The sequence below is a fragment of the Nothoprocta perdicaria genome, unplaced genomic scaffold, assembly GCF_003342845.1.
Source record: "Nothoprocta perdicaria isolate Ctin4 unplaced genomic scaffold, notPer1 scaffold_50, whole genome shotgun sequence".
In the NCBI taxonomy this organism is placed as follows: Eukaryota; Metazoa; Chordata; class Aves; order Tinamiformes; family Tinamidae; genus Nothoprocta; species Nothoprocta perdicaria.
In genome coordinates, this window is record NW_020455755.1 from 2,046,151 (window position 1) to 2,068,087 (window position 21,937).

The following is a 21,937-nucleotide window of genomic DNA, read 5'->3' on the forward strand; positions in this document are numbered from 1 at the left end:
CTGAAGAAGGCTGGTGTTGTGGTTGAGAGCTGGGCAAGGACAGGGAGCTCTAGGTTGTAATCCCAGCTCAGCCACAGGCTTCTTGGGTGATCCTGGGCACGTAACCTCATCCCGGGGCGTTTCAGTTTTTCCATTTGGGAACGAGTGATAATAATAATTGCCTCACAGGCATGTTTGGAGAAAAAACGCAGTGCTACTTGTGAGGTGTGTGTCTGCATGTAGCGTTGGTGGCCACCATGGTGCAGCTCAGCACGTTATTCCACCAGAGTAACGTGTTGAACCAGGGTAACACACCTGAAGGAAGTCACATCTTGGCAAATAGTCCTTGTTGGAACATGGTTTAAGTCCAAAAACAATGAGAGAAACAACAAGGGAGGAAAAGGTAAGTCCCCATTTAGCTGAGACCATCTGGTTTTATTTGAGCGCTGCCTAAGTAACTTGTGTTTATTGGTTATAGACTGGTGTTTTCTTCATAGGCTCTCTGGCCAGGTAGCTGTTGTGCTTGTGACTTGGCATCCTCCTCTGCCCCTCGTGAGTGTGCTGAGCAGGTGCTCAGCTTCAAAGAATCCTGGGATTCTTTGAAGGAATAGGAAATGTCCACGTAACCATCAGGACGGAGACATTTCCTAGTGTATTGTACTGACTGGGCCCGGAGCGTTTCCACTTGTAGCCTCTGGTTCCCGTTGGGATGCTGCTTCCTCATCTGTGGGTGGAAGGGCCATCAAGGTGGGTGGGAATGGGGCAGAGGAGCCTAGGTGATGGAAACACGAGGAGAAATGTGCAGGGATAACCCTGCCGCTGAGGACGGCTGCGGAGCCCGCGGGAGGCCGGTGCGGCGGGACCGTGTCCAGGGTGCAGGCCTCACGTCAGGTAGGGCCGGCATAATCCCGCTTTGTTTAGGAGGAAGAGTTTTTATGTAATTATAGCCCTCAGCCATTGCCACACTTTCCTCTCTTTCAACTTCAGGCAGGTCCACACGTTCAGATGTGAAGCTGGAAATGAAACACATCTGGATATCCAAAAATGACAACAGACTTTTATTTGCTATTTTTGGTATACAACAAAAGCTTTGTATCTTGCTAATTGAACATATGGGCTCTCGGTTACTTTTTTCCCCTGCTAAACTCTGCTTTTCCATGTGTCATCATATGATTCCAACATTTGATCTGTGGAGCCCATCTCGGCCATGTGTTTGTTGTAATCTGCTACACATGTCGGCTTGTTTTCGTGCGCGTCCTGACCTCCACTGCGAGCTGCAGTTGTTTCCATCATGGATAGTGTTGAGGAGTTACACATCCTTTTTATCAGTGTATTTGGCCACCGGCGGCTCCTCGCAGCGCGGAGCAGCGACGCTGCCAAGCCTCCRAGAGCGCCGGGTTTGGGGTCGCCGTAGCTGTTTGGATTAGGATACCAGATGCTGAGGGTTTTTTTTTTCAGCATAACAGAAGTAGAAAAGAAGAGTTACCAAAAATAGAGGCACATCAGTAAAATGTTGAGTCTCCCCGGTGGAAGCCGAGGGTCGGTGTTACCRTGTGCAGCCCGTGCAGAACAGGAGCCATGGGCACGGGTGGCGAGGCGGGCGCCGGGCGGACCCTGCAGAGCCCCGTGGCACTGCCGGGATCGTGGCAGCCCTCCCCGCAAAGCAGCGCTGCCCTGCGCAGGGCCAGCACCTTTCCCAGCACACGCAGCAAAACCGGCCGCGCAGCCAGAAGAGAAAAGGGCAGTTTTTGCCCCAGAATCCCACGGGATTGGAGGCGGGCGATGCCGTAAGGACCCGCAGGGAGGCTGGCCCTGCAGCTCGCACGTTCGTGAGACRCTGCTCCTTGCAAGTACAGGACCTCTTGATTCGCATGAAAGACTCGTCATCAGAATTTTTTTATGCCTGTGGGGGATCCACTTACTTAGTTCAAACTAGAGCTCTAAATTGCTCCCATGCTTCAGCATGGTTTGATTAGCTGCGAGCGTAGAGTGACTGTTGGAGGAACTTGCCATAACTACGAAGCAGGTGACAGGGCACGTCCYGGCACTGCTGGTGCTTCAGGCTCCTGCGCTGCCTGTGCTTGGAGGGGACACAAGCCAGGGACRGGGTTGCCGACACGGAGAGGCCTTGCAACCTGCACCCTCTCAGGGAGCAACGGCACCACTAGCCATCCTTGCATCCTGGTCTCTGAAATAGATGGCAAATTAAAGCCAAAAAAAGAGGTAACTGCATTTAATCGTGCATGTGCAGTCCTATGCACATCCATGGCACCTTCCCACCATGTCAATAGTCACCTTTCTTGCAATAAATATTGGGCCAATTTCATCACATTTGGTTTCTGTTTATCAACACAAGCCTTATGGAATGGGTTTGGGTTGCAGGAAGGGAAATAGTCCACTGCTGTCTAGCAGCGAGATGAAGGAATAAAAACCCATGTGCGGCATAGCCCCGCTGGAGGTTTTCCTACGTCGTGTTGCAACACAGCCACATGACTGCAGGAAAAGTCAAATATTTGTACTTGAAGACAGGGCTGAGGCAATTTCCCCCAGGAATATGCTGTCTGTCACTGGCTGAAAAACGTTAGACATCATTCAGGTCTTCCCCTGCTCCATTCTTGACATGCACTACCCAGCAATTTTGTCCAGGACTCCCTTTTTCCTTTGAGCCAAGGGTGTAACATTAGACAAGGAAGAGATGGCRTTTGAGGACGTCCTGGGGAGCTGGGGAAGGAGCTCGCAGGCTGAAGTTGTTCTAACAAAATGAACTTACAATTATTATTCATAAATGCGSCTGTTACGGCCGCAGTTGTTTCACTTCTTTCTTTTACAGCCCTATAAATTGTACACAGAACATAAAGGCTTTGCTTCTTAAAAAAAAATGTTTTGCAGCCGCCATAAATTATCTTTCTTGCATTCATAATGAAAAAAAAAAAATCGCCGTTTGATGTTTTATATCCTCTTCCCTAAAATGTAAAATATGGTAGTTGGAGCCAGATTTTATCTCATTTGAAAATAAAAGAAGGTTCATTTCCTACTAATTTTTTTCAGTCTTAGGTTTGGCGTTCCCATGAAATGTTGCCTAATCTGCAAAGCARTGTTAGAATAAGCTTTGCATTAGCTGAGTGTGCTTTAGGTGTACCCCTGTTAATAGTTGTCGTCATAAAATGAACACAACCCAAATCTTTTTTTTTTCCTCCGTAATCCCCAACATGGGGATTTTTTTTCCGGGATTATTTTCCGTGTCTTTCCTTGCGGCCTGAGTCGCTGGCTGGATATGGAGTTGTTGAACTTCTCAGCAGGCYAAACCTACAAGGACCCTGCCCCGGTACTGCTGCCCTGGAAGCAGGCCTTGCTAAACTCCCAGCTCACTGGTTTGCAAAGCAAACTTCAGCCTTGTACTATTTACCTTGGCAAGTGCCCGACCAGATTGATGATCTGTAAAGTGGATTTGTTATTTGACTGTTTGCTTTGGCAGCTCTTGAAAGCAGTTTGCTGATTACAGTCCCAGATGTCACTGCATACATTACCGCTCGCTATAAGTTCCTTTTTAAGTTTTAATTTCAACTACAAATATCATTAAGCTTTTTGCACCTCTCCGTCTTTAACTCGTGGGTATCGAATAGCAAGAGCGGGCGGCCCTGGTAGATGGTGACGGTGACGTCCCCAYGGTGCCTTCAGGTTGCTCCCGCCTGGGACCGGTGGCCGGAGGGCACCCGCTCGCGCTGCCTCTTGCCATTGCCCACAGCCTGCAAAGCCAGCCTAGCATTGCTGCACATTTTCACGTTAAACCTTGCTTCGGGGACGGGAGCTTTTATTTTTCCCCCTTTTCTTTCTGATGGGGGCACTTTCGGCTCTGCACCATCGAAGAAGTCGATTCACTTTAAGTCGGTTTCTTCTCCAGGGGAGGGATGTCGTTGGAGTATTCTTGGCCACTGCTTGAAAATTCCTCTAACCCTTTACTATAATAAGCAAATTGAGCAGATTAAAGACACGTTACGTTGCCAAATGGTTTTTCTGAACTGTGCAAAGCTACCCAGGGTGACATAGATTTTTTCTGTGGAAAAGGTTGTGGGGTTTTTGTGAGCTGCTAGGCTTTTTTTAGCACTTCCTGTTTTATTGTGTTTGAAGTGTCTTTGTGGTGACCTGTTGGGGTAAGATTCTTCCATATGGAAGTGTTTCTTCAACTTTTAATCATTTTGTTTTCAGAAAAAAAAAAAAAAAAAAAAAAAGCAGATTTTGAATCCGATTTGCAGATGTCTCTGGTTTGCTCGGGGAGAGCCAGTCCAGCTCTCAGCAATGCTCTGCCCTGGGAGCCCTGATGAATGGTTTATGTGCAGCAGAAAGAAGACATCCCCATAGCTGCACTTTTAATTAAGCTTGACACCTTATTTAAGATGTGTTTAAAGTATCACTAGAAGAGCATTTGTTGGTGTTTTAGTGTATCCTCCAGCAGAAAATGGAACCCCGTTGATGATTTGGGGTGAAATCCTGGCTTTCTTGAGTGCCTTGATGGAACTGCTGTGGGTTTTGGTGGACTTGGGCTTTTCACCAGGAGGATCCTGCTCCCAAGTCGGTAATATCAGTATAACAAGCTAGTTTGTCTTTTGCCTAATCCTGGAGAAAATCCTGCTGGGTTTTTACAYGGGGTCAAAAAAGGTTACAAGTTTATTTTTAAGTCTACAAGAGCAAATTCTTCATTAATTTGCAACAGAATGCATCCCCCCCGCGCGCTCACGTTGGACTCGCCGCGCTGTAACTGAGACCAGGATCTGGACCGCGGTATTTACATTACAGCTACATCCTGTTTCCTATTAGTTGTGACACTAACATCTGAATTTCAGCTTTCTGCGTGTCTGGGCTGGCGCGCGGCGCTGGCACCGCTCCGGGCAGAGCGGGCGGCCGGGCACCGGAGCCCCCCTCTCCGCGCGTTGCCTCCGCATCGTGTCCTCCACGTTGTCACCACAAGAGAAGCGTCTCTGGGAGTGTTTTTGAGCCCACATGTGAATACCACATGTTGAGGTCTCCTGTCTGCAGTTTTCACTCCTCACTAAAAGTACTAGGTATCTTATAATGTCTTGGGCGCTCAGCGATTCACCACAAACATCTAATTTCCACTTCTGTTGTCTTGGACTTGTTCTTTATGAGAGAATGGTAGGTGGACASGGTGGCTACAAGTCTCTTGGATTAGGATGTTTCTCAAGCCCTCATTCTGTCAAAGGTCCTGCAGAAAGTCGCACTTTTGGGTCTTGCTTGGTGAGTACGGCTGAAGTCCCTCCCAGTGCCAAAGGTTGGCCCAGGGTCCGTGCACCACTTTGGCCTTGCTAAGCCCTGAAATGGGCTGTTAACCGATGTAGTGGCCTGGTGCCTGTTCCCAGTGCAGAGGTGAGTTGCATTTGTTGTAAACAGTGAGATTTTGGGTTCTGCATGGGCTGTCTTCACAGCTGCAGTGCTCAGAACAGGTTTGCTGCATGAGCCCCGAGCTCCTGGTGCAGGAGCCGCGGAAGCCGAGGCCATGCCGGCCTCCTGACCTAACAACAGCCTTGCTCAGAAAACAGCAGCTTTCCCGTGTGGTAGATGGGCACGCACCCATCTGCTTTGGATTTCCAAGGTGTTCAAAGTTATATCGTTAGCTACAGGGGATCTTTTGTGAGCAGTGCTACATGCTGACTTGCTACTGAGACCTCTGAGCACTTTCAGATATTTTCGCTTGGGGAACATAAGTAGCYATGAGATCTTGTGCCGATTTTACAGGTGGAGAAACCGAGGCATCTGATGGACAAATGACTTTGCTGGGCTAGTCGGAGTGGTATCAATAAGACTCAGGCATAAAGCTGGAGAGTTATTTTATGTCTTGCATGCAGTCTGGTTTCCACATTATTCAAAACGTGTTGGCAATAATTTCAGTAAGGAAACCATTTGCCTCACTTGCCTCTCTCTGAAGAAGGTTGTGTCAGTGTAACCCCTTGAGCTGGTGCTCTCCCTTGCTCTGCTTGACAGCTGACGTGTTCAGAGGGGCTTAGGRCTGATTTTAAAGGCTGACGTTTGAATTCTGCCCTTGGAGGGTTTTAGCCCCTCAGGGCCTTGTTCAACTCCATCCCAGCCTGGCCTCAGGATGAAGAGGAGCTTTGAGCTCAGGGCAGCTTAAATATCTCACCCAGACACCCCCAATGCCTCCCACTCCCTCAGAAGCAGAAAACCAGCTGCTAAACCCTCCTGTTTGGCCCTCCTGAAAACAGCTTCCAGCTGTGCCAACTCCATGAAGACAAGCCATGGAGATTGCTGCCAGGGTTACCTCTATTGGAGGCCCGGAGCGCTGAGGTGCAGATACCATGGAAAGAGCAGAGGTCTCGGCCGAGCACGACCCTCAGGTGGGCTCCAACACCCCCATTTTCCCCCTGGCTTCTGAATGCAACCCAGCAAAACCCACCACGATTGCTGGGGTGCTCGTCAGCTTGCAGTGGATGTGCCCGGAGCGGCCCGAGCCCAGCGCCGCTTCTCACCCTGCGCCTCCTGCTCCTTCTCCTTCGGAATCTTGTTTTCCACTTTGGGGAGATTTGTGAAACATATGCTTTGGAGGAGGCCCAAGACTTTTTTTTTTTTCACAGCAAGAAAAGAATTACTATTTGCATTGTAAAAAAAAAAAAAAAMCACAGAAAAGTACACTCCTTTTTTTGTGTAGTGGACTTGCCTGGCGCAACTCAGCAGTCCACGTTTCTCCTCACTTTGCAGAGCGCTTTTATAGGGTATAAAAGCGGTGTTAGGATGCGTGTTCCCAAAGCTCGCCTCAGCGAGCAGGAGCAGCAATAAACGGGGCCCRATGGGCAGCAGCAGAGCCGCCTCTCTGCTCAGAGCGCGCCCGGCAGCTCTTTTGGGTCCGTTCCCCCCAAATCTGAAGCCAGTTGTGCTGCCGTTGTCCTCTTGCTCTGCCAGAGGCTGCATTGGCGCTTGGGGAGGCCTCTCTGCCAGGCCGTRTTTCCATCCCGCTCACTTCTGTATCCCACTTTTTTTCCTCTTTCCTTGCTTTAAATGAATCTACCAATGCGGAGATTTGTGTACCAGGGATTAACACAAGATTTCACTTTGTTTCTCCCCCTTCTCTTCCTCCTCTCTGTCCAAAACTGTTGTTTTCAGCTCCGTGGCTCGCTGCGGCTGTGGTTGTTTCGCGTTTCAGCAGCACAGCGCCGGTCCAGGAAAGTCTGTCTTCATTCCAAGGCTTCCAGTGCGCAGGCTCCTTCCACCTTCCTCTTTAAGCAGAGCCCTTCAACATTTGGCACATTTTTTTGTCCCGTATTTTGCTGCTGTCCAGGGTTTTTGAGAGATTCCCTGTGGCTTTTCAGTTTGCCCACCGGAGGAAACACTTCCCCTTGTGTTCATGTAGTCCCATCACCATCATTGAAGCGTCCTTGTCTTTATCTTCATTAGCAGTACCCACAGCACTGGCAAGCAGTGGGTACCATTGGACATGTCAGAAGAACCACAAAGAAACCTACCTGAGTTATCATTTTTTCCGTTAGAAACCAAAATCACATTTATTTTCCATTTTAATTCCCCCAAATCTTGTGCTTAGCCCCACTTCTCTGAGTTCAGAGTGGCTTAATTCTACTGTAAAACTGTCAGCAGAGATTTTTTTTTTTAAGATAGATTTTGGTTCTTGCACAGAACTACTTTGTGCTAAATTCCTTTTCAACCAAACACACTTGTCATTTCTCAGCCATTAAAGACAATAAACTCCATCTTTGGCTTTTTACATGCTGAACTGCGCTCCTAATGATAGATGCTTGTTTATAACACGCTGAAGAATTTCGTTAGCTTTCTGGCATAAAAAATTGGAATCTTCCCTTTTGATTCTTAGTTATTAGCAGCAGGTTTATCCCTGTAAGCATGTTCAAGCAGTGATTTCAGCAGAGTTTTTATTGCCACAAGGAAGGCAGCCCGCAGCCCTTCGGTCCGTCGTGGCCAGCAGGGTGGTTATATCCATGGAGCGAAGCTTGTTGCGCAGGCGGGTGTAGGGATCGTGGCACGGAGGATGCCAGTACCTGCATTTGTGTTTGCAGGGTCACAGGCATGCCCCTTGGGGCTGCAGCACTTGGATTCACAGCTCAGCCTCCGCTCTTGGACGCCTGGCAGCTCTTCCCAGGAATTCAGCCAGGCAGGGAAAGGTCCTGTGGGGTTGGGTAGGGATTCGGGACTTTGTGGCTCAGGTTTGCACACASCAGTATCCCTCCTCCGTCCCTCTCTGTGCCTGATCCCTTGGGGCCTTAGGGAGCTTCCAGCTGAATGGTTAATCCCAAATTACATTATAGGTTGCATTGCTTCATAAATCACAGCAAGGCCTGCCCTTGCCAGCAGTGTTGCAGAATAGCTTTTATTGACGGAAGAGAAAAAGAACATTGGCTATAAAAATTCTGTTCTTGTATTTCAGAGTTAGATCTCCCTGCATTTCATAAATTATCGGCACAGCCTTTGAGTTATCAGCCTTTGTCTTAGCTTGCATTTTTTTTGCATTTGTTTGGGTTGAGGAATCCAGCTCCTCTTGTTTCCTGGTTTCTTGGGAGAAGCGTTTTCCRAGGGAGGCAGCTGAATGGATCACRGTGTAGCGATCCGATGTGAGAAAAYGGAGAAATTCCAGCACAAGGATATTTGTAGGGAAGATTCTTACTGAAATCTTTCCCTGTAGGAATAACATCCTAGAAACGTACCGTTCGAGTCACCTTTATCACTTTTATACCACTAGCTTGGAATGCCACGGTCAGATGAAACAACGACAATTTATAGAAGGCAGTGCAAGTCCTCGTGCTGTGGTTTGGCTTTTGGGTCGGTTGGCTTTTAACTCTTGCTTATTCCTGAAGGTTTACCCCTCGCTGCAGGTAGTGACCGSTCTTCGCGCAGCTCTGGGTTGCATTTGGAGCTGCTGCCGCACATTGCCGAGCGCGGACACAAAGCGCGGAGAGGGGAGCTTGGCTGCCCTCTGAGCACGGCCCTTCCCGAGGATGAGCGCAGATGAGTTAAATGACCGAAAGCCTAAGGCTAGGACATGCCAGCTGCAATCATTTTTTCACTCCATCATCTCACCTTGCACCGTCGCTCTGCCTTATACAGCCACCAGATGTCTGACGGATAACACAAGTGACAAGGGCAAAACCTCCTGAACGCGTTCGGAGGAGAACTTCAGACAGTGAGGACGGGTCTGCTGGCTCGCCACCAGCTGGGGCCTGCCCGTCCTTTGGAAACGTGGGCTGCCAGAGTGACATTCCTGCGCTGCGCCCGGTGCGCAGGGAGACGAGACCTCGGAGCCGCACATCGCCGACAGCCCTGGCCCTGCTCCAGCCACACACTTAAGCACACCCTTAACTTTAAGCATATATATGCTCCCATTGAAGGCACCATGGCTATCTGCATGCTTAAAATGAAGTATATGCTTAAGCTGGCTTGGGACCAGGGAGCTCAGTGCTTTGTAGGASCCATCCTTGTTGGAGCTTAGATAGCTGGGCTCGTGCAGCTTGGCACATACGTTTAATGCATTCAGAATGTGGCCAAAAATTTCTGCCTTTCCTGACTTGGAAAGCTTATGAGGAARCCTTTTATTTTTTGAGTTTTGGTTATTTTTTCAAGATGAAATTTCACATTTCTCTATAGAACACATTATAGTGACACATTTTTCTAACCTTCCCTGAGAAGCCTGCAGACACTGACTGAACAATTTCCGAAATGCCCAAGGTTCCTAGAGAGGCTCCATGACCGGCTGCATTTGGTAGCTCAGGGGGTCCTTTCCACTCATCCCTTTTTATGCATTTCCAGGAAGATGTGACATTTCCCTGGGCTGCCCTCAGATGGAAGGTTTCCTTGCAGGCAGACAGGCCAGTGATAGAAGCATAAGGGTCCTGTCGAGACCCGGCCTCGCCATGGACTTGCTCGATGGCCTGGGGTTCGCGGCGTCCTGGTGGCTTCGTGTCAGCGCGGAGCCTTGGGGGAAATAGGAGTCATCCCTCGGGGACTTAGATCCTCCTCCCAAGCCTACAGCAAAGGCCGAGGATCTGCAAGTGAGATTTATTTATCCTATTTACAAGTACTTACTAGGCAGTAGCCTGGCCCTGCCGTGTGTGTTATCGCGTGCTGAGGTAAGGCAAATAAATTACAAGTTGGAGACCCGGAGCAGGATTAGTGATGCACCTTAGGAAAATATTTTGGTTTCTGTTTATATGTCCACTGGCTAGTGAAGTGTTGCATCTGGAAAAGGTGATGTGAGTCGAGAGAAGTATTTGCTCTTATAATRCAAAAAATATTTTGGTTTCGTTCTTAACTGGTTGCTAGTGATAGAAACCAAACTTCACGTTGCCGGCACCGAGACAGCTGCTGGGCCGGTGTCCTTTGCTCCCGAGCTGCTCCCACAACCTTTTGTACCAACTTTCTGCCAGCCGAGGAGACCCCATTCCTTCTCCTAGCCTGTTTGTGGGTGTTTCTGTGTGCGGATGTGGCTTCGCTCCTCTTTTACCTGGAGATTGGGACACAGCAGCCCCATGAGCTCAGCTGTGCGGGAATTACACCAGGATGCACTCGTCTTTCCAGGCATTACAGGCACTGTTCCTCACACCAGTGAGCAGCTCCTATTACGGCCTGAGTGATATATTAGTGTATAGCACAGTTCCAATGTTTTTTCAACACGGAGATTTTTTTTAATTCAAGTGAAACAATCAGAATTAAATTCCTTGGCTCCGACGCTCACCACTAATTCTCAAGCAATATGACAAATCCACACTTGTGTCTCAAAGTGTAACATAAGATCTTAGTTATCCCGAAAACCCTGATGAATTGTCAGATCTTTCCTTACTTGTGGGTAAATATGAGCCCCTTATAATCCATTACATGTCCTTTGTCCGTGTGTATATGTGCATTTGCGCCGGCCGCAAGATTGATAATAAGCATGATAAATCTTGCTGTTTTCTTAAGGGAAGTAACAATATATTATTCAAGTGCCTCCAGTGGAACTGGCACGTTCCTACCTTGCAAAGAAGTGTCGCCAAGGCAGGGTCTGCCTGCAAGCCCTTTTCAGCACGGGAAGAAATTGCTTGGCAGAGGAATGCAATGCAAATAAAAAGGAGAATTCAGTATCATGGAACCACAAAATGCATCCCCGTAGCAAACCCGGAGGGACCTGATCCCTTTGAGCATCTTGTGCAGCCTGTTGCGGTGAAGCCGATACAAAGACACGGTCGAGTCTGAGCATCATAAAATGGCAAGTTTTATTGAGGTGAGACAAAGACTTATCTAAAAAGCCCTCGCTGGTATTTAATGGGATTCATCGTGTGTCTGCATTGCCCAGGCCTTGCTGAAAATCTTGATCATCATCTTACTCCAAGCTTACCTAAGTCCTAGTTCTTTGGAGAGTGGTGAATTTTATTTGGAGAAAAAAAGTGGCTGGATTTTCTAATTTTAACCGGGGCTGAGGATCGTAAGTATGCGAATACCACAAGAAAACACTTCCAACTCTGCAAAATCTAAAAAGTGCCGAAGATCCTTGGTGAATCCTTTTTTAATGAAATTTCCAGACCTCGAGGTTGGAGGAACGTCAGGTGAAGTTTGCAATGTGCAGATTCAAGGCTGCTGCGGTGCATCCCCCTCGGCCGCCTCGGGACGCCCCTGCAGTTGTTCAGAGCTGTCCGTTGGTCRGAATATTCTATTTTACATCAGGATTAAATGTAAAGAAATGTTAATCTCTAGGGGCGGGGCTTGGGGCTGGTTGTAGCGTTCCTGATTTTTTCCAGGCATTCTGATCTTGAAAAGCTGTAAAGAGTTGAAATGTGCACAGATCTTGAGATCCAAGGGGAAATAACCATTTTCTTGGTTGTTATTTTTATTATAAGGAGGCATTTAGTTTAAAAAAACATGATAGCACCTAATTATGCTGTAGTTCACATCCTTTTTTGCTTTTGGCTTGCTAAATAGATTATACTAAATTGCCCAGTATTGAAAGAAAAAAAAAAAGACTCATTTTATGTTTTATGTTCTTTAAGTTGTAGTTGAGTTTTCCTTTAACTTAGATGGTACCTTTTTCATCTAACCTCTGAACTAATTTTAAAGACATATACTTGTAGCCAATTGCAGCCAAGCAGTAAGTACTTGCAGACAGGGAAAACAGAAGGACTCGTTCAAAAGACAACAAAGAAGTAAAAAGCACAGTGTGGGACTTGTTCTTAGACCCTTAATTTGTTGTAAGATCATTTGTGCTGCAGTAGCACTTGGTTTGTCCATCTCCATCCCCTTCTCCTCCTCCTCTTCCCCCTTGTTTTCCTCCTCCTCCTCCTTTTTCCCACCTCCCCCTGATGCTTTTTCCCAGCCTTAGTAGGCAGGGAGGAGATCTGAGGAGGAAAGCAGTGGTTTTGGTGCCAGGGACGGTGCAGGAGCCCCCGGGCTGGGTGCAGGAGCCCCCGGGCTGGGTGCAGGAGCCCCCGGGCTGGGTGCAGGAGCCGGGGCTCCCGGCATCCCCACCAAGTCCCGTCCTTCTCCTCCTGCAAAACCGCAGCATAAACCTCCCCGAGGACACCGCGCGCAGCCTGTTTGCATTCCCGCACTTAAGCCCTGCTTAGTGGAGATGTCACATCCTGCTTCTCTTGTCCTCTGCCTCACCTCGGGCCGGCCACGTCGGCAGCGCTGCCTCCCGCGGGCGACACACGGGTCCCTCGCTTGGCAGCGAGGTGAATTACCAGCCCGCGACGGCATCGGACGGGGAGCGTGCGATGCGAAGGCGGGCTGCAATCAATGCACTTAATCATTTCTCTTTTCACCTCCACCGAGACTCGCGCAGCGCCGTAAGGAGCCACGACTTGGAGCCGTCCTTTGTCAAGGCTGCCTTGGCCGAGGCCGCGGCGCACGGGGCCGCCGAGCGCTGAGGAAAGGCAGATCCTTCGGAAAGGAGAGGGAAAGGTCAGGCCTAATCCGCAAGGACAAGCAGTGGATGTCTGTGTGTATATTGGGTTTCACATATGAAATCCAGTCATGATAAATCTGATGGCTTTAGAAACATCTACTTTGATTAATGAAAACATAGTTTCCCATAGACCGTGGGTTTCATACTTCAAAGTTCTCCTGGATTTAAACCTTAGGTTTTGCTTATTCATATAACATGCAGGAAACTATTTTTAAATGAGTAAGGGGGTTGAAAAAAAAGGCAAGCGGTTCAACATCCGCAGCCTAGATAGGCCGGATAATCAGGAGAAAAATTAACAAACAGACGTTTTATTATGCGTTTTACAATAATGTTTACATTCCTTCCCCTATATTTGTTTTGCCTCGAGAAGATTTATGCATTTATAAAAATATCGCCCTGCTTCCCGCTCTGAAAATCGCCAGCTCTTCCGCGCTGCCACGGCCGGGACTGGAGCCGCAGAGACCGCGAGGATGAGGAGGGAGTTGGGGATGGGGACACAGGGACCATCCACCCACATCCAAAACTCTGCTTTTCTGCCCCTATTTGCCCGGTTTTTTTTTGCCCGCGTGTGTGTTGCAATATGCAAGGTGAGGCGCAAAACTGTCAAGCCCTTTAATAGAACCGTTACTGTATTTCTGGAGAACGTTCTCGTGGTTGATTTACTGTTCTTTAGAAGACAGGAAATGGAGCTACTTGATTTCATATTTTAAACAAAGCCGTCCAGGGGTTTAATGAAAAAAATTTCCCCTGGCTTTTGAATTAAAGGGCTATGGTGAAAGATTTAGCCTAGCTATTTTGACTTAGAAAAATAACATACTAGAAGCATTAAAATATTTTGTAAAAATACTTTTTAACACTAGATTTTTCAGAGAAGAAAATAAGCTGCTCTGCTTTCCTTGAGCTCGGTTGGTAGTGTGAACTGTGAAATGAAGGGATGTTTCCAAGGTTCTTTTTTTTTTCCCCCTTCAGTAGAATTTAATTTACTTTCCTTTTATATTAAAAGCCTTGAAACAATTGCAATGTTAAAGACAAATCCTGTGCTTACAAGCAAGGTAATTTGGTATGAGTAATAACAGAAGCCTGTGCCATTAATAAAATGCGAGAAACATTAAGCAGAAAGGCAGGATTGTGCCCTGCCCTGCAGCCGGCTGAGCAGAGGGCAGCTCTCACAGCCAGGCCAATGTCAGTGGAAGGACAGGAGCGTGAGGGCCCTATCAGGAGAAAAATTAACGTTCCAGTAGGAAAACCAAGGAACTGACATTCGTACTCACTACGTTTGGTTGGATTTGGACTTTACTTTTTACTTTTGCAGTGCTGTGAATTTGGGGTGGCCCTCGGGCATGGTGCAGAGGAGGCTGGTGGCTCCTATCCACCCATTTCATCTTCAGCAAATTTTCCGAGGAAGAGGAGTAAGTTCCCTGCTTGATTGCAAGCACCGAGCCATAGGATGAAATATTAACACGGACTTTAGTCAGTGGGATTTTTTTCCCCCCAATGATTTTAAYGAGGTTTCAGCAGGATTTCACTAACGATGGCCTGGCTAAAATAACACAGGTTTGCTCCTTCCTTGAGCTGTCCCTAGGTGAATTGCTCCTCCTAAGGGGGGTCCTGCCCTGCGCTGGGTGCAGCAGAGAGGCCACATTTCACACATCACGGCCTTATATTTGTGGCTGTCAGGAGGATTTCAGCAGTTTGTCAGTAAACACAGCCGCAGGGTCTGCCTTCCCTCAAGCGTTCCATAATCCCTGGAGTCATCGGGAGGCTCCCGCTCGCCATCCTGGCGGTCAGCGCGGCCGGGCCGGGGGCTCCCGGCTTCCCAGGGCAGGATGCGCCTCCGAGATGGATCTGTAAACTCCGCTCTGGCCAGCGATGAGAAAGGTGATACCTTATCAGCTGAGAGACTGGGATCGAGAAAGGGAGAGCAAGGCAGCCAGAAAAGGAGATTACAATTTAATAAATAGCAAAGATATGGTTAGCTGCTATCAGGTTAACTTTAATGCCATTAGCTCGTGTCCCGTTGGTCGTGATGTATGTAGGGCAAAGCACCCAAAGGCTCCCGGAGAAGAACCAGCCAATCTGTGAGTTCACGCACTTTGCAGAAGAATTTTTCAAGGTGTAAGAATATCCAGGACTTAATTTTGCCTTGAGAAAATCATGTGCTGCCTGTTGGCAGTGGTGAGGAGAATGGGAAGGTCCTATGCAACTGCCCTGGCTTTTCCTCAACAGCTTTTTTCACGTTGGAGCAAGGCAGAGCTCTAGTGGTTTGGGCTTCACGGTCCAAAGTGATCTCTCTGGTTTAAGCAAGGCCCTATTTTATACTCATCTTCACATGGAACCAGTATTGAAACAGGAGCAGTTTTCTGGAGCCAGCACAGCGTGGAGCAGAAAGCCGTTTGGCCTCACCAGCCACTGCAGCCGGATCCCTGCTGGATGCCCGGACACGAAGCCTATTGCCACATAACATGGAAAAAGAGTGAAAAAGGAGGAAAGATAAAACCAGAGCTTCCCCAGCCCTTTGGATTTTTTTTTTTAACAAGCTTTCTGTGCAGTTAATCCCTCGAACCTGCCTTTACATTAACACTCGCACCTCACACGTTGCTGCTAAGAACTTGTGGCAGCTCCCGGCCCTGATTGCCGGGGTAATGCTACACTTGTCTCCTTTGCTCTCGCTCAAGTAGCTCTGGAACCAGAGGCCGGCACTCCACGAAGTTTCTCGTTGCACACATATGCAGTCATCTTGGCAGAGCTTCAAAAACCATTTGCCTTATTWTTCATATGTCTGCTTATAGGAGCAGAAATGCTCCCATTTCTCACTTTCAAAATAAGAGCAGACACGAGGGAAGAGCAGGTTCGCGAGCACCCGCGGGAGCTCCCTGCCTGCTGCCTCTCCAGCTTCCTGCGGCCACGTTTGAGCCTCCCCGGTAGCTATCCAGGTACTTAAACAGCCCCAGAATCAGTGGGGTCTTGACCGAGTTGAAGCTGAGTGAGGGTCTCCTGCTCTCCTGAAAACACAGCAAGAAGTCCATAAAGAAGCTGTCAAAAGGACCACATCTTGCTTTTCTGCCTGCAATTAGGAAAGCTGACAACATGGAGGTGCTGCAGAAACTTAAATATATTGGAAACTCCTTAGCCTCACGGCATTTTCTCACAGAGGCCTCCAAACCCCTTTCTTTCAAACCCACTAGTGGACTGCAGTAACCCTCTAAATCCGAAGCGCCGATGAGAAAGTCGAGCTGTCTGGTCAGTCGTCGCGGCTCAGCCTGGGACGTGCCCGGGGTTCAAGTGCACGTATCACCCAAGAGCCACGGGCCCCTTCTGTAGAGGTCCATTCAGTGTTGATGGTTTTCTAGTGCCAGGAATCTCCTCTGCGGCCAGGCGAAGCGATAAATCAAAGCCGTGCGCGCTGATGAAATTCAGGAGCCAGAAGTCACCACTGCAGCCCATATAAATCCCTGCATGCCAGCCCTGGCGCTTTTGTCCGTGCCATTAGAGTTCAAATTTATCTGCCCCTCTTTGCTGATGTATGGATTAACTGGCCGCCCGAGTGTTTACTAACGGTTATCACCCGGTACTTTGGCCGTTATCAGAGGAAGGGACGCCTGCCGCGGGGCTTGGTCTCTCACCCTTTCTATTACCACCTGTCATTGGCAGAGAGTGTGCTGTGAAGCTGTACAGTCACCGCGCGCGAGTGCAGATAGTTTCTGACGGCTGATCAAAGGGGAAAACCAAAGGCCTGATAACAAGGACGTGTTTCATGTACTTTTAACTTTGAGCAACATTGGCATTTGCATTTTTCCCCCCTCGGTAGGCTGGCAGAAACCAGGCACAATAAACGCTGCATATTCAGTTACCTAATAGCAGAGTAAACGGTCTGTGCTGGGAGCAACAAAGCTGAGCCGTAATCCTGCTCCAAGTGGGAGTGATTTCAGTAAGCCTGTGCAGGAGACTCGCTGTATAATGAAGGAGAATAATTTTAAATTGCACTTTGAAGAGATCTTGGATTCAGAATCTAGTTTTTGTGTCCAGCTGAACATTGTATGCTATTTTAAATTAAGACATAACTACAAGTCAGGAGTTACTTTATGTCTCTTTTGTAGGTGCTATCATAATAGCCAGCATCTTCCATAAAACACCACTGATGAGAGACTCTTAGCTCAAATTTGACCTAAAACTTTGCAAGAACACAGAAGATCCACATATAATCTGGTCTGAAAGACTCACTTACTCTGTTCTACAGTTGTGTTTAAAGCACAATATAGCCAGCAAGCGGTCTGTTCCTCACGAGTCAACTTCGAAACCAGTTCCTAGTTGTCTAGGATGTACTTAATAACCTCTCTGCAGTTCTAAAGCAGCCCAGCTCCGAGTCTGTCGTCATTTACACCGCTATCAGTAGGTTGAGTTGAGCAGCACTACTCCTACTTCTCACTGGTGTGAGAGCAGAATTGCATCTGTATTTCTCATTTAATTCTTTTGCTTACAGCTGCTTGATCGAGCAGTCCAGTTCTTAGGGCTCAGCTTGCTCCCGCTCTGCTTTAGCTTCAACATTTGGATTAAGGAGCTGAGACGAGCTTCTCAGGAACTCAGAAGGGCTTCTTTCTTTCAAATGAACAGCTGCAATAAATTTTATGTGTGGAAGAAGTTTGGTCCTGAGGTCTACCAGACGTCTCCCGTTTGTCTGTTAAAGGTACCTATGACCGGAGCGTGACGTTGCTGGAGGTGTGCGGGAGCTGGCCCGAGAACTTCGGCCTGCGCCACATGTCTTCCCTGGAGCACACCGAGGAGGGCCTTCGAGAGCGCCTGGCCGACGCGATGTGCGAGTCGCCCAGCAGGGACATAGTGGGATCAGGAACAGGTACAAAGAAGAGGTGTGATCAGAGATCACGTACATCTCACCCAATGGTGATTTTTGATTTTTGTTTTGTTTTGTTAACTAGTTAAAGTTTCGCTTCCCCTTTTCTCAGCCTGCTTCTTCTGTGATGATTAACTTTGCTGGGTTTTTCTAGTGTGAGAGAGAGGAAAACGTTGCTAGATCACATAGATGTAGTCTGAGAAGCCTAAAGTAAGTTGTAGAAAAACACTGACCTTTGAAGCCTCCTTCCTGCATTGCCCTGTTAAGCACTTTCCTCCCGAGAGCACCCTCAGCCTTGTGCAGATCTCTCCTCATGCCCACGCTGTTCCCAACAACGTCAGCATCACACACATCCTAATTTGGTGTCCTAAATAGACACTGTGAAGTGCTGGTTCTGTAATCCAAATTAATCCGTCTTCATCAGTGTCCATTATATTGATAAATTATATCATCTGTTTAAATAAATGGAACGGCACATCAGAGATTATGCTGCTCCGAGGGGCCCCGTGGTAGGAAATGTTCAGAAATGGCGAAGTGCAGTTATTGAGGCTTTATTGTCTCCATTAATTTTGACTTGTTTCAAAAATACCCTCTAGTAAAAGGGCTCAGTCCATCTTTGATCCATGCACCATTTGTGTTGTGACCAGCAGCGAATAGCAACGGTAGCTTCTAACATCAGCGGCCAACTCACTTGTCACTGTTCTGGCAAGCTGCCTAGGAAGGAGAAAAAAAAAAGAAGAAGAAAAAAGAGCAAGCTTTAGCATAATGTATGGGTATGCCAACCTATTGACATTATAGAAAGGCTTCAGAGAGTGGAAGCTGTCTCCTCCTTGTCAGCTGCTGCCCTCGCATATTGCTGAGGGCTTGTATTGCATGGAGCTCTCCCTGCTCTTCACTGCTCCAGCTGGAGAAGACTCGAGGGCTCTCCCATCAAGGCTTGTCACCCTCGCTTAGCAGATGGGTCACCATTGAGCATCTAACCCGCAGCAGGGCATCATTCTGCTGCTACCTCCCAAGATGAAGCAGTCGGAGTTCAAACTTCTACTATATGGAGGTACAAATGGCAGTAACCAGGCTGTTGAGCAGTCTAGAAGCACCTTTCCTGTCCCCAGTTTCTCTTCCTTCAGCCTGTCCACTTCTGATTTGCTAGTGCTGAACGAAGATGGACTCCAAGGGCTTGGGTGCTTGAGAAGAAGGTTGGCTGAATGCTAGGTATGGGTCATAGTCACAGAACTGGTGCTAATTCTCACTGTCGTGTTGCCTTGGACAAGGCACTTAACCTGCCTTGACTCCGGTGCTCCATCACCGCAATAAGGATTGAGATGCCTCTCAGTGGTGATGTGGAGTTTAATCAGGCCRTGTTTTCAAAGCCCTCAGAAGATGGAAAAATGAGCTGTGAAGATAGAAAAAGATTGAGGTCGGAGATAGAGCTATAGATTTGCCTTCCATTTTCACCAGTAAATCAGTTAATATCAGTTGATATCAGTGTCAGCTGCTTTGGCACAAAATTAAATTCACAATAATCCAGGTCTCTCTCTATAAAGACAGAGCTGTTTATAAAGAGATGCCATCACTGAGCTAAAGTTCTTCCAGAGAGATTTCCCCCTGCTCTTTTACTCCAGGTACATAATGTTCATAGGGASTGTAAAAGAAGCACCACATTTCAAAGTAGCAAATGTGAGCATCATCGTGCCATAGTGAGCAACAAGAACATTAACCCAACTCACCTAATCCTGCTACCCTGCTGTCCCTGTCGTTCTTATGCTCTGTGTTCTCTGCCTACGTAGGGCTCTTGCTACCATTRACATTTTATTCTCGGGATTTGGGCATAGAATAACCTGGTGCAGCAGGGAAAACCTCTTGATAAGGCTGTGAATTCCCATGTCCTTTCTGCTTTCATCCCYTACCTACTCTTGAACTATTCTTCTTACCAGATGGCCATAAAATTGCAGTGCTGCTCAGATGATACCTGGAAGGCTCCTYTCCTTCTAGATGATTCCTGGAAGCTCCAACACACATGGTCTCACCCAAGGCAGCCGCTTGTCAGGGGGTGGCATTAAAGCACTAGCAGCTGGTACTGGCTGATAAATAAAAATAGATAGGTTTGGAGGTACATGGGCTCTGCTTCAGAGAGGAGGTGTCTCTGTTGGCTCTGAATAGGTAGGATTGTCTTAACTTCCCCAAACATCTTAACAAGTTGAAGCCATGCATGCCTTTAACCCATGTCTGTGCTCCTTGAGTTCTCTCCAGCCAGTGCTTCCCACATTTTACAGAAATTTAGTAAAGCCTGCAAAGTCTCACTTGAACTGAAACATAAAAGAACAATAAGGTTTAGTGCTAAATGTGAATAAATGTGCCTGTGTGGTGCTCAGATCTCCCACGTGTGCAATGAAGAATGAGAAATAGGATGGACAGTGAGACGTTATCAAGTGTGCGACTGGTCCTGACACACACTTCATGGCAAGAGATAAATAGATTCTTTTAATGCCTTAAGTGTTAGGACATAGCTGGCATGTAGGAGTATATAGTATTCAGGGCTGATATGCCTCAGTAGTGCAGAGGAAACTCATGCTCATGATACACAGCCCATTTGGGACAGTGGATATTRGCCGTTTTTCTCTTTTGACCTGCARTTTGTACTGAGAGCAGTGTTAGCAATGCAGCACTGGCTCAGTAATCCCCACTTCGGTCCAGCACAGAGGGCACCATGAGATGTTCCATAGCAAACATCCCACGGGAGGATATGAAAACCATGAGGAGCAATCCTGTGTCTGCAGGGAAGTGTAAGTCCCGGCCTAATGGGTCTTCTCTGTCTGTGACTCCGGCTAGTTGCCAAGGGCTGTCGGACAGTGGATGGGAGAAGAACCAGGTCTGGAAAATGACCCCCCAAAAATCTCCTTTGCTTGTGACCTAAATGATAACTCCAGTGATACAGCTAGTTGAGTTGAATGGGAAACCAGCTCTTCTCCTTATTATCCAATTACCCAGACAACCCATGTCTATCTTAAGTGGAGTCTGCTGTACATAAGCTGTCAGCCTGGATACACATTTAATTCCAAAGAAGGCGTAAATTGGCAAAGATGCAAAAAAGATGTTTGTGCTGCTTCTGTGAGACTCCAACTGAAAAAAAAAGGTCTATTCACAAATGTTAGTGGTCAGTGACCTCTTTTTCTTGCAAAGCTTTGTTTTCCAGCAGCCACAATATTTACATTTGCAATGTAAATGAGTTTGTGCTCTGGCTTCTCTTTGCATTGTCAAAAAAAAAAAAAAAAAAAAAAAGAATATATAGTATTTTGATAATATAGTAATTTTGATAATATATAGTATGGCCAGGAAGCAAGTCTCTCTGACAATATTCACTCAAGTTTGTCATACAAAAATTGCCAGCCCAGGTTAGAGTTCTTTCCTTCCAAATTATTGCAATCAGTAAATCCTCTGATTCATGCAGTCCTTCAGTAAGTGCAATAAGTGCATTTCTTAAGCTTTCAAATGCATTTTGGTCATCTCTAGTCATAAAATTGAAAACTGACCTATAATACGAGACCAAGCCCCTTCCAGTGTGGTGGATGGTTTGTGCTGAGATGCAGCCCAGGAGGACTATTTCAGTGGCACATCTGGGTTTCTGTGCAGTAAGAGTTAAATACGCYGAATCCAGAGAGTTCAGCCCAACCTTGTACTGTCCTCTGGCACAAAAGCTTAAGTGTGTGTTAAATGTAGGCAAAAAAAGAAATGTTCAGGCAATTTTGTCAGGATAGGCAATGCTGCAAACTTCCTTAGTAATAGATGTGATGCTGCTGCTGTCAGCCCTGGCTCTGCTGCTCGCTTGGTGGGTGCTGTAGGAGTCGATGTGACTTCAGAGATCAGAGCCTGCCTTGCTGTTTTATTCAGTTTGTGGTTGCAGTTGGTGCCTGTCTGCTCTGTCTTCTCTGTTACAATTTGTTTGGCTGCCTGAATGTTGTATCTAATTTATTTTGACAAAGATTACCCAAATCCACATTTCTGCAGTGTTTTACAAGTATTGGAACTGTTCCATCGTCATAGATGAGTAAGATTTTTCTTTGTGGGCATATATCCTTTTTTTTTTTTAATTATCATGAAGTTCAGTGCCTTGCATTAGCTCAGTTTACACTTCAGTTTATGCACTAAAATAGCATTTTTCTCTACCAATCCTGTATCGGGAATAC

At 47.3% G+C, this 21,937-nt stretch overlaps 1 protein-coding gene across 4 annotated transcripts in view; it reads left to right on the forward strand.

Annotated features, from left to right (window-relative positions):
* The window catches only part of BCAS3 (BCAS3, microtubule associated cell migration factor), a 265,434-nt gene that overhangs the window by 229,315 nt on the left and 14,182 nt on the right, over window positions 1-21,937 (forward strand). For all 4 annotated transcript variants that reach the window (XM_026047802.1, XM_026047803.1, XM_026047804.1 and 1 more), the window contains one exon: window positions 17,589-17,756. In XM_026047802.1, the coding sequence (XP_025903587.1) occupies window positions 17,589-17,756 (168 nt within the window). The remainder of the gene's footprint in view (window positions 1-17,588; window positions 17,757-21,937) is intronic.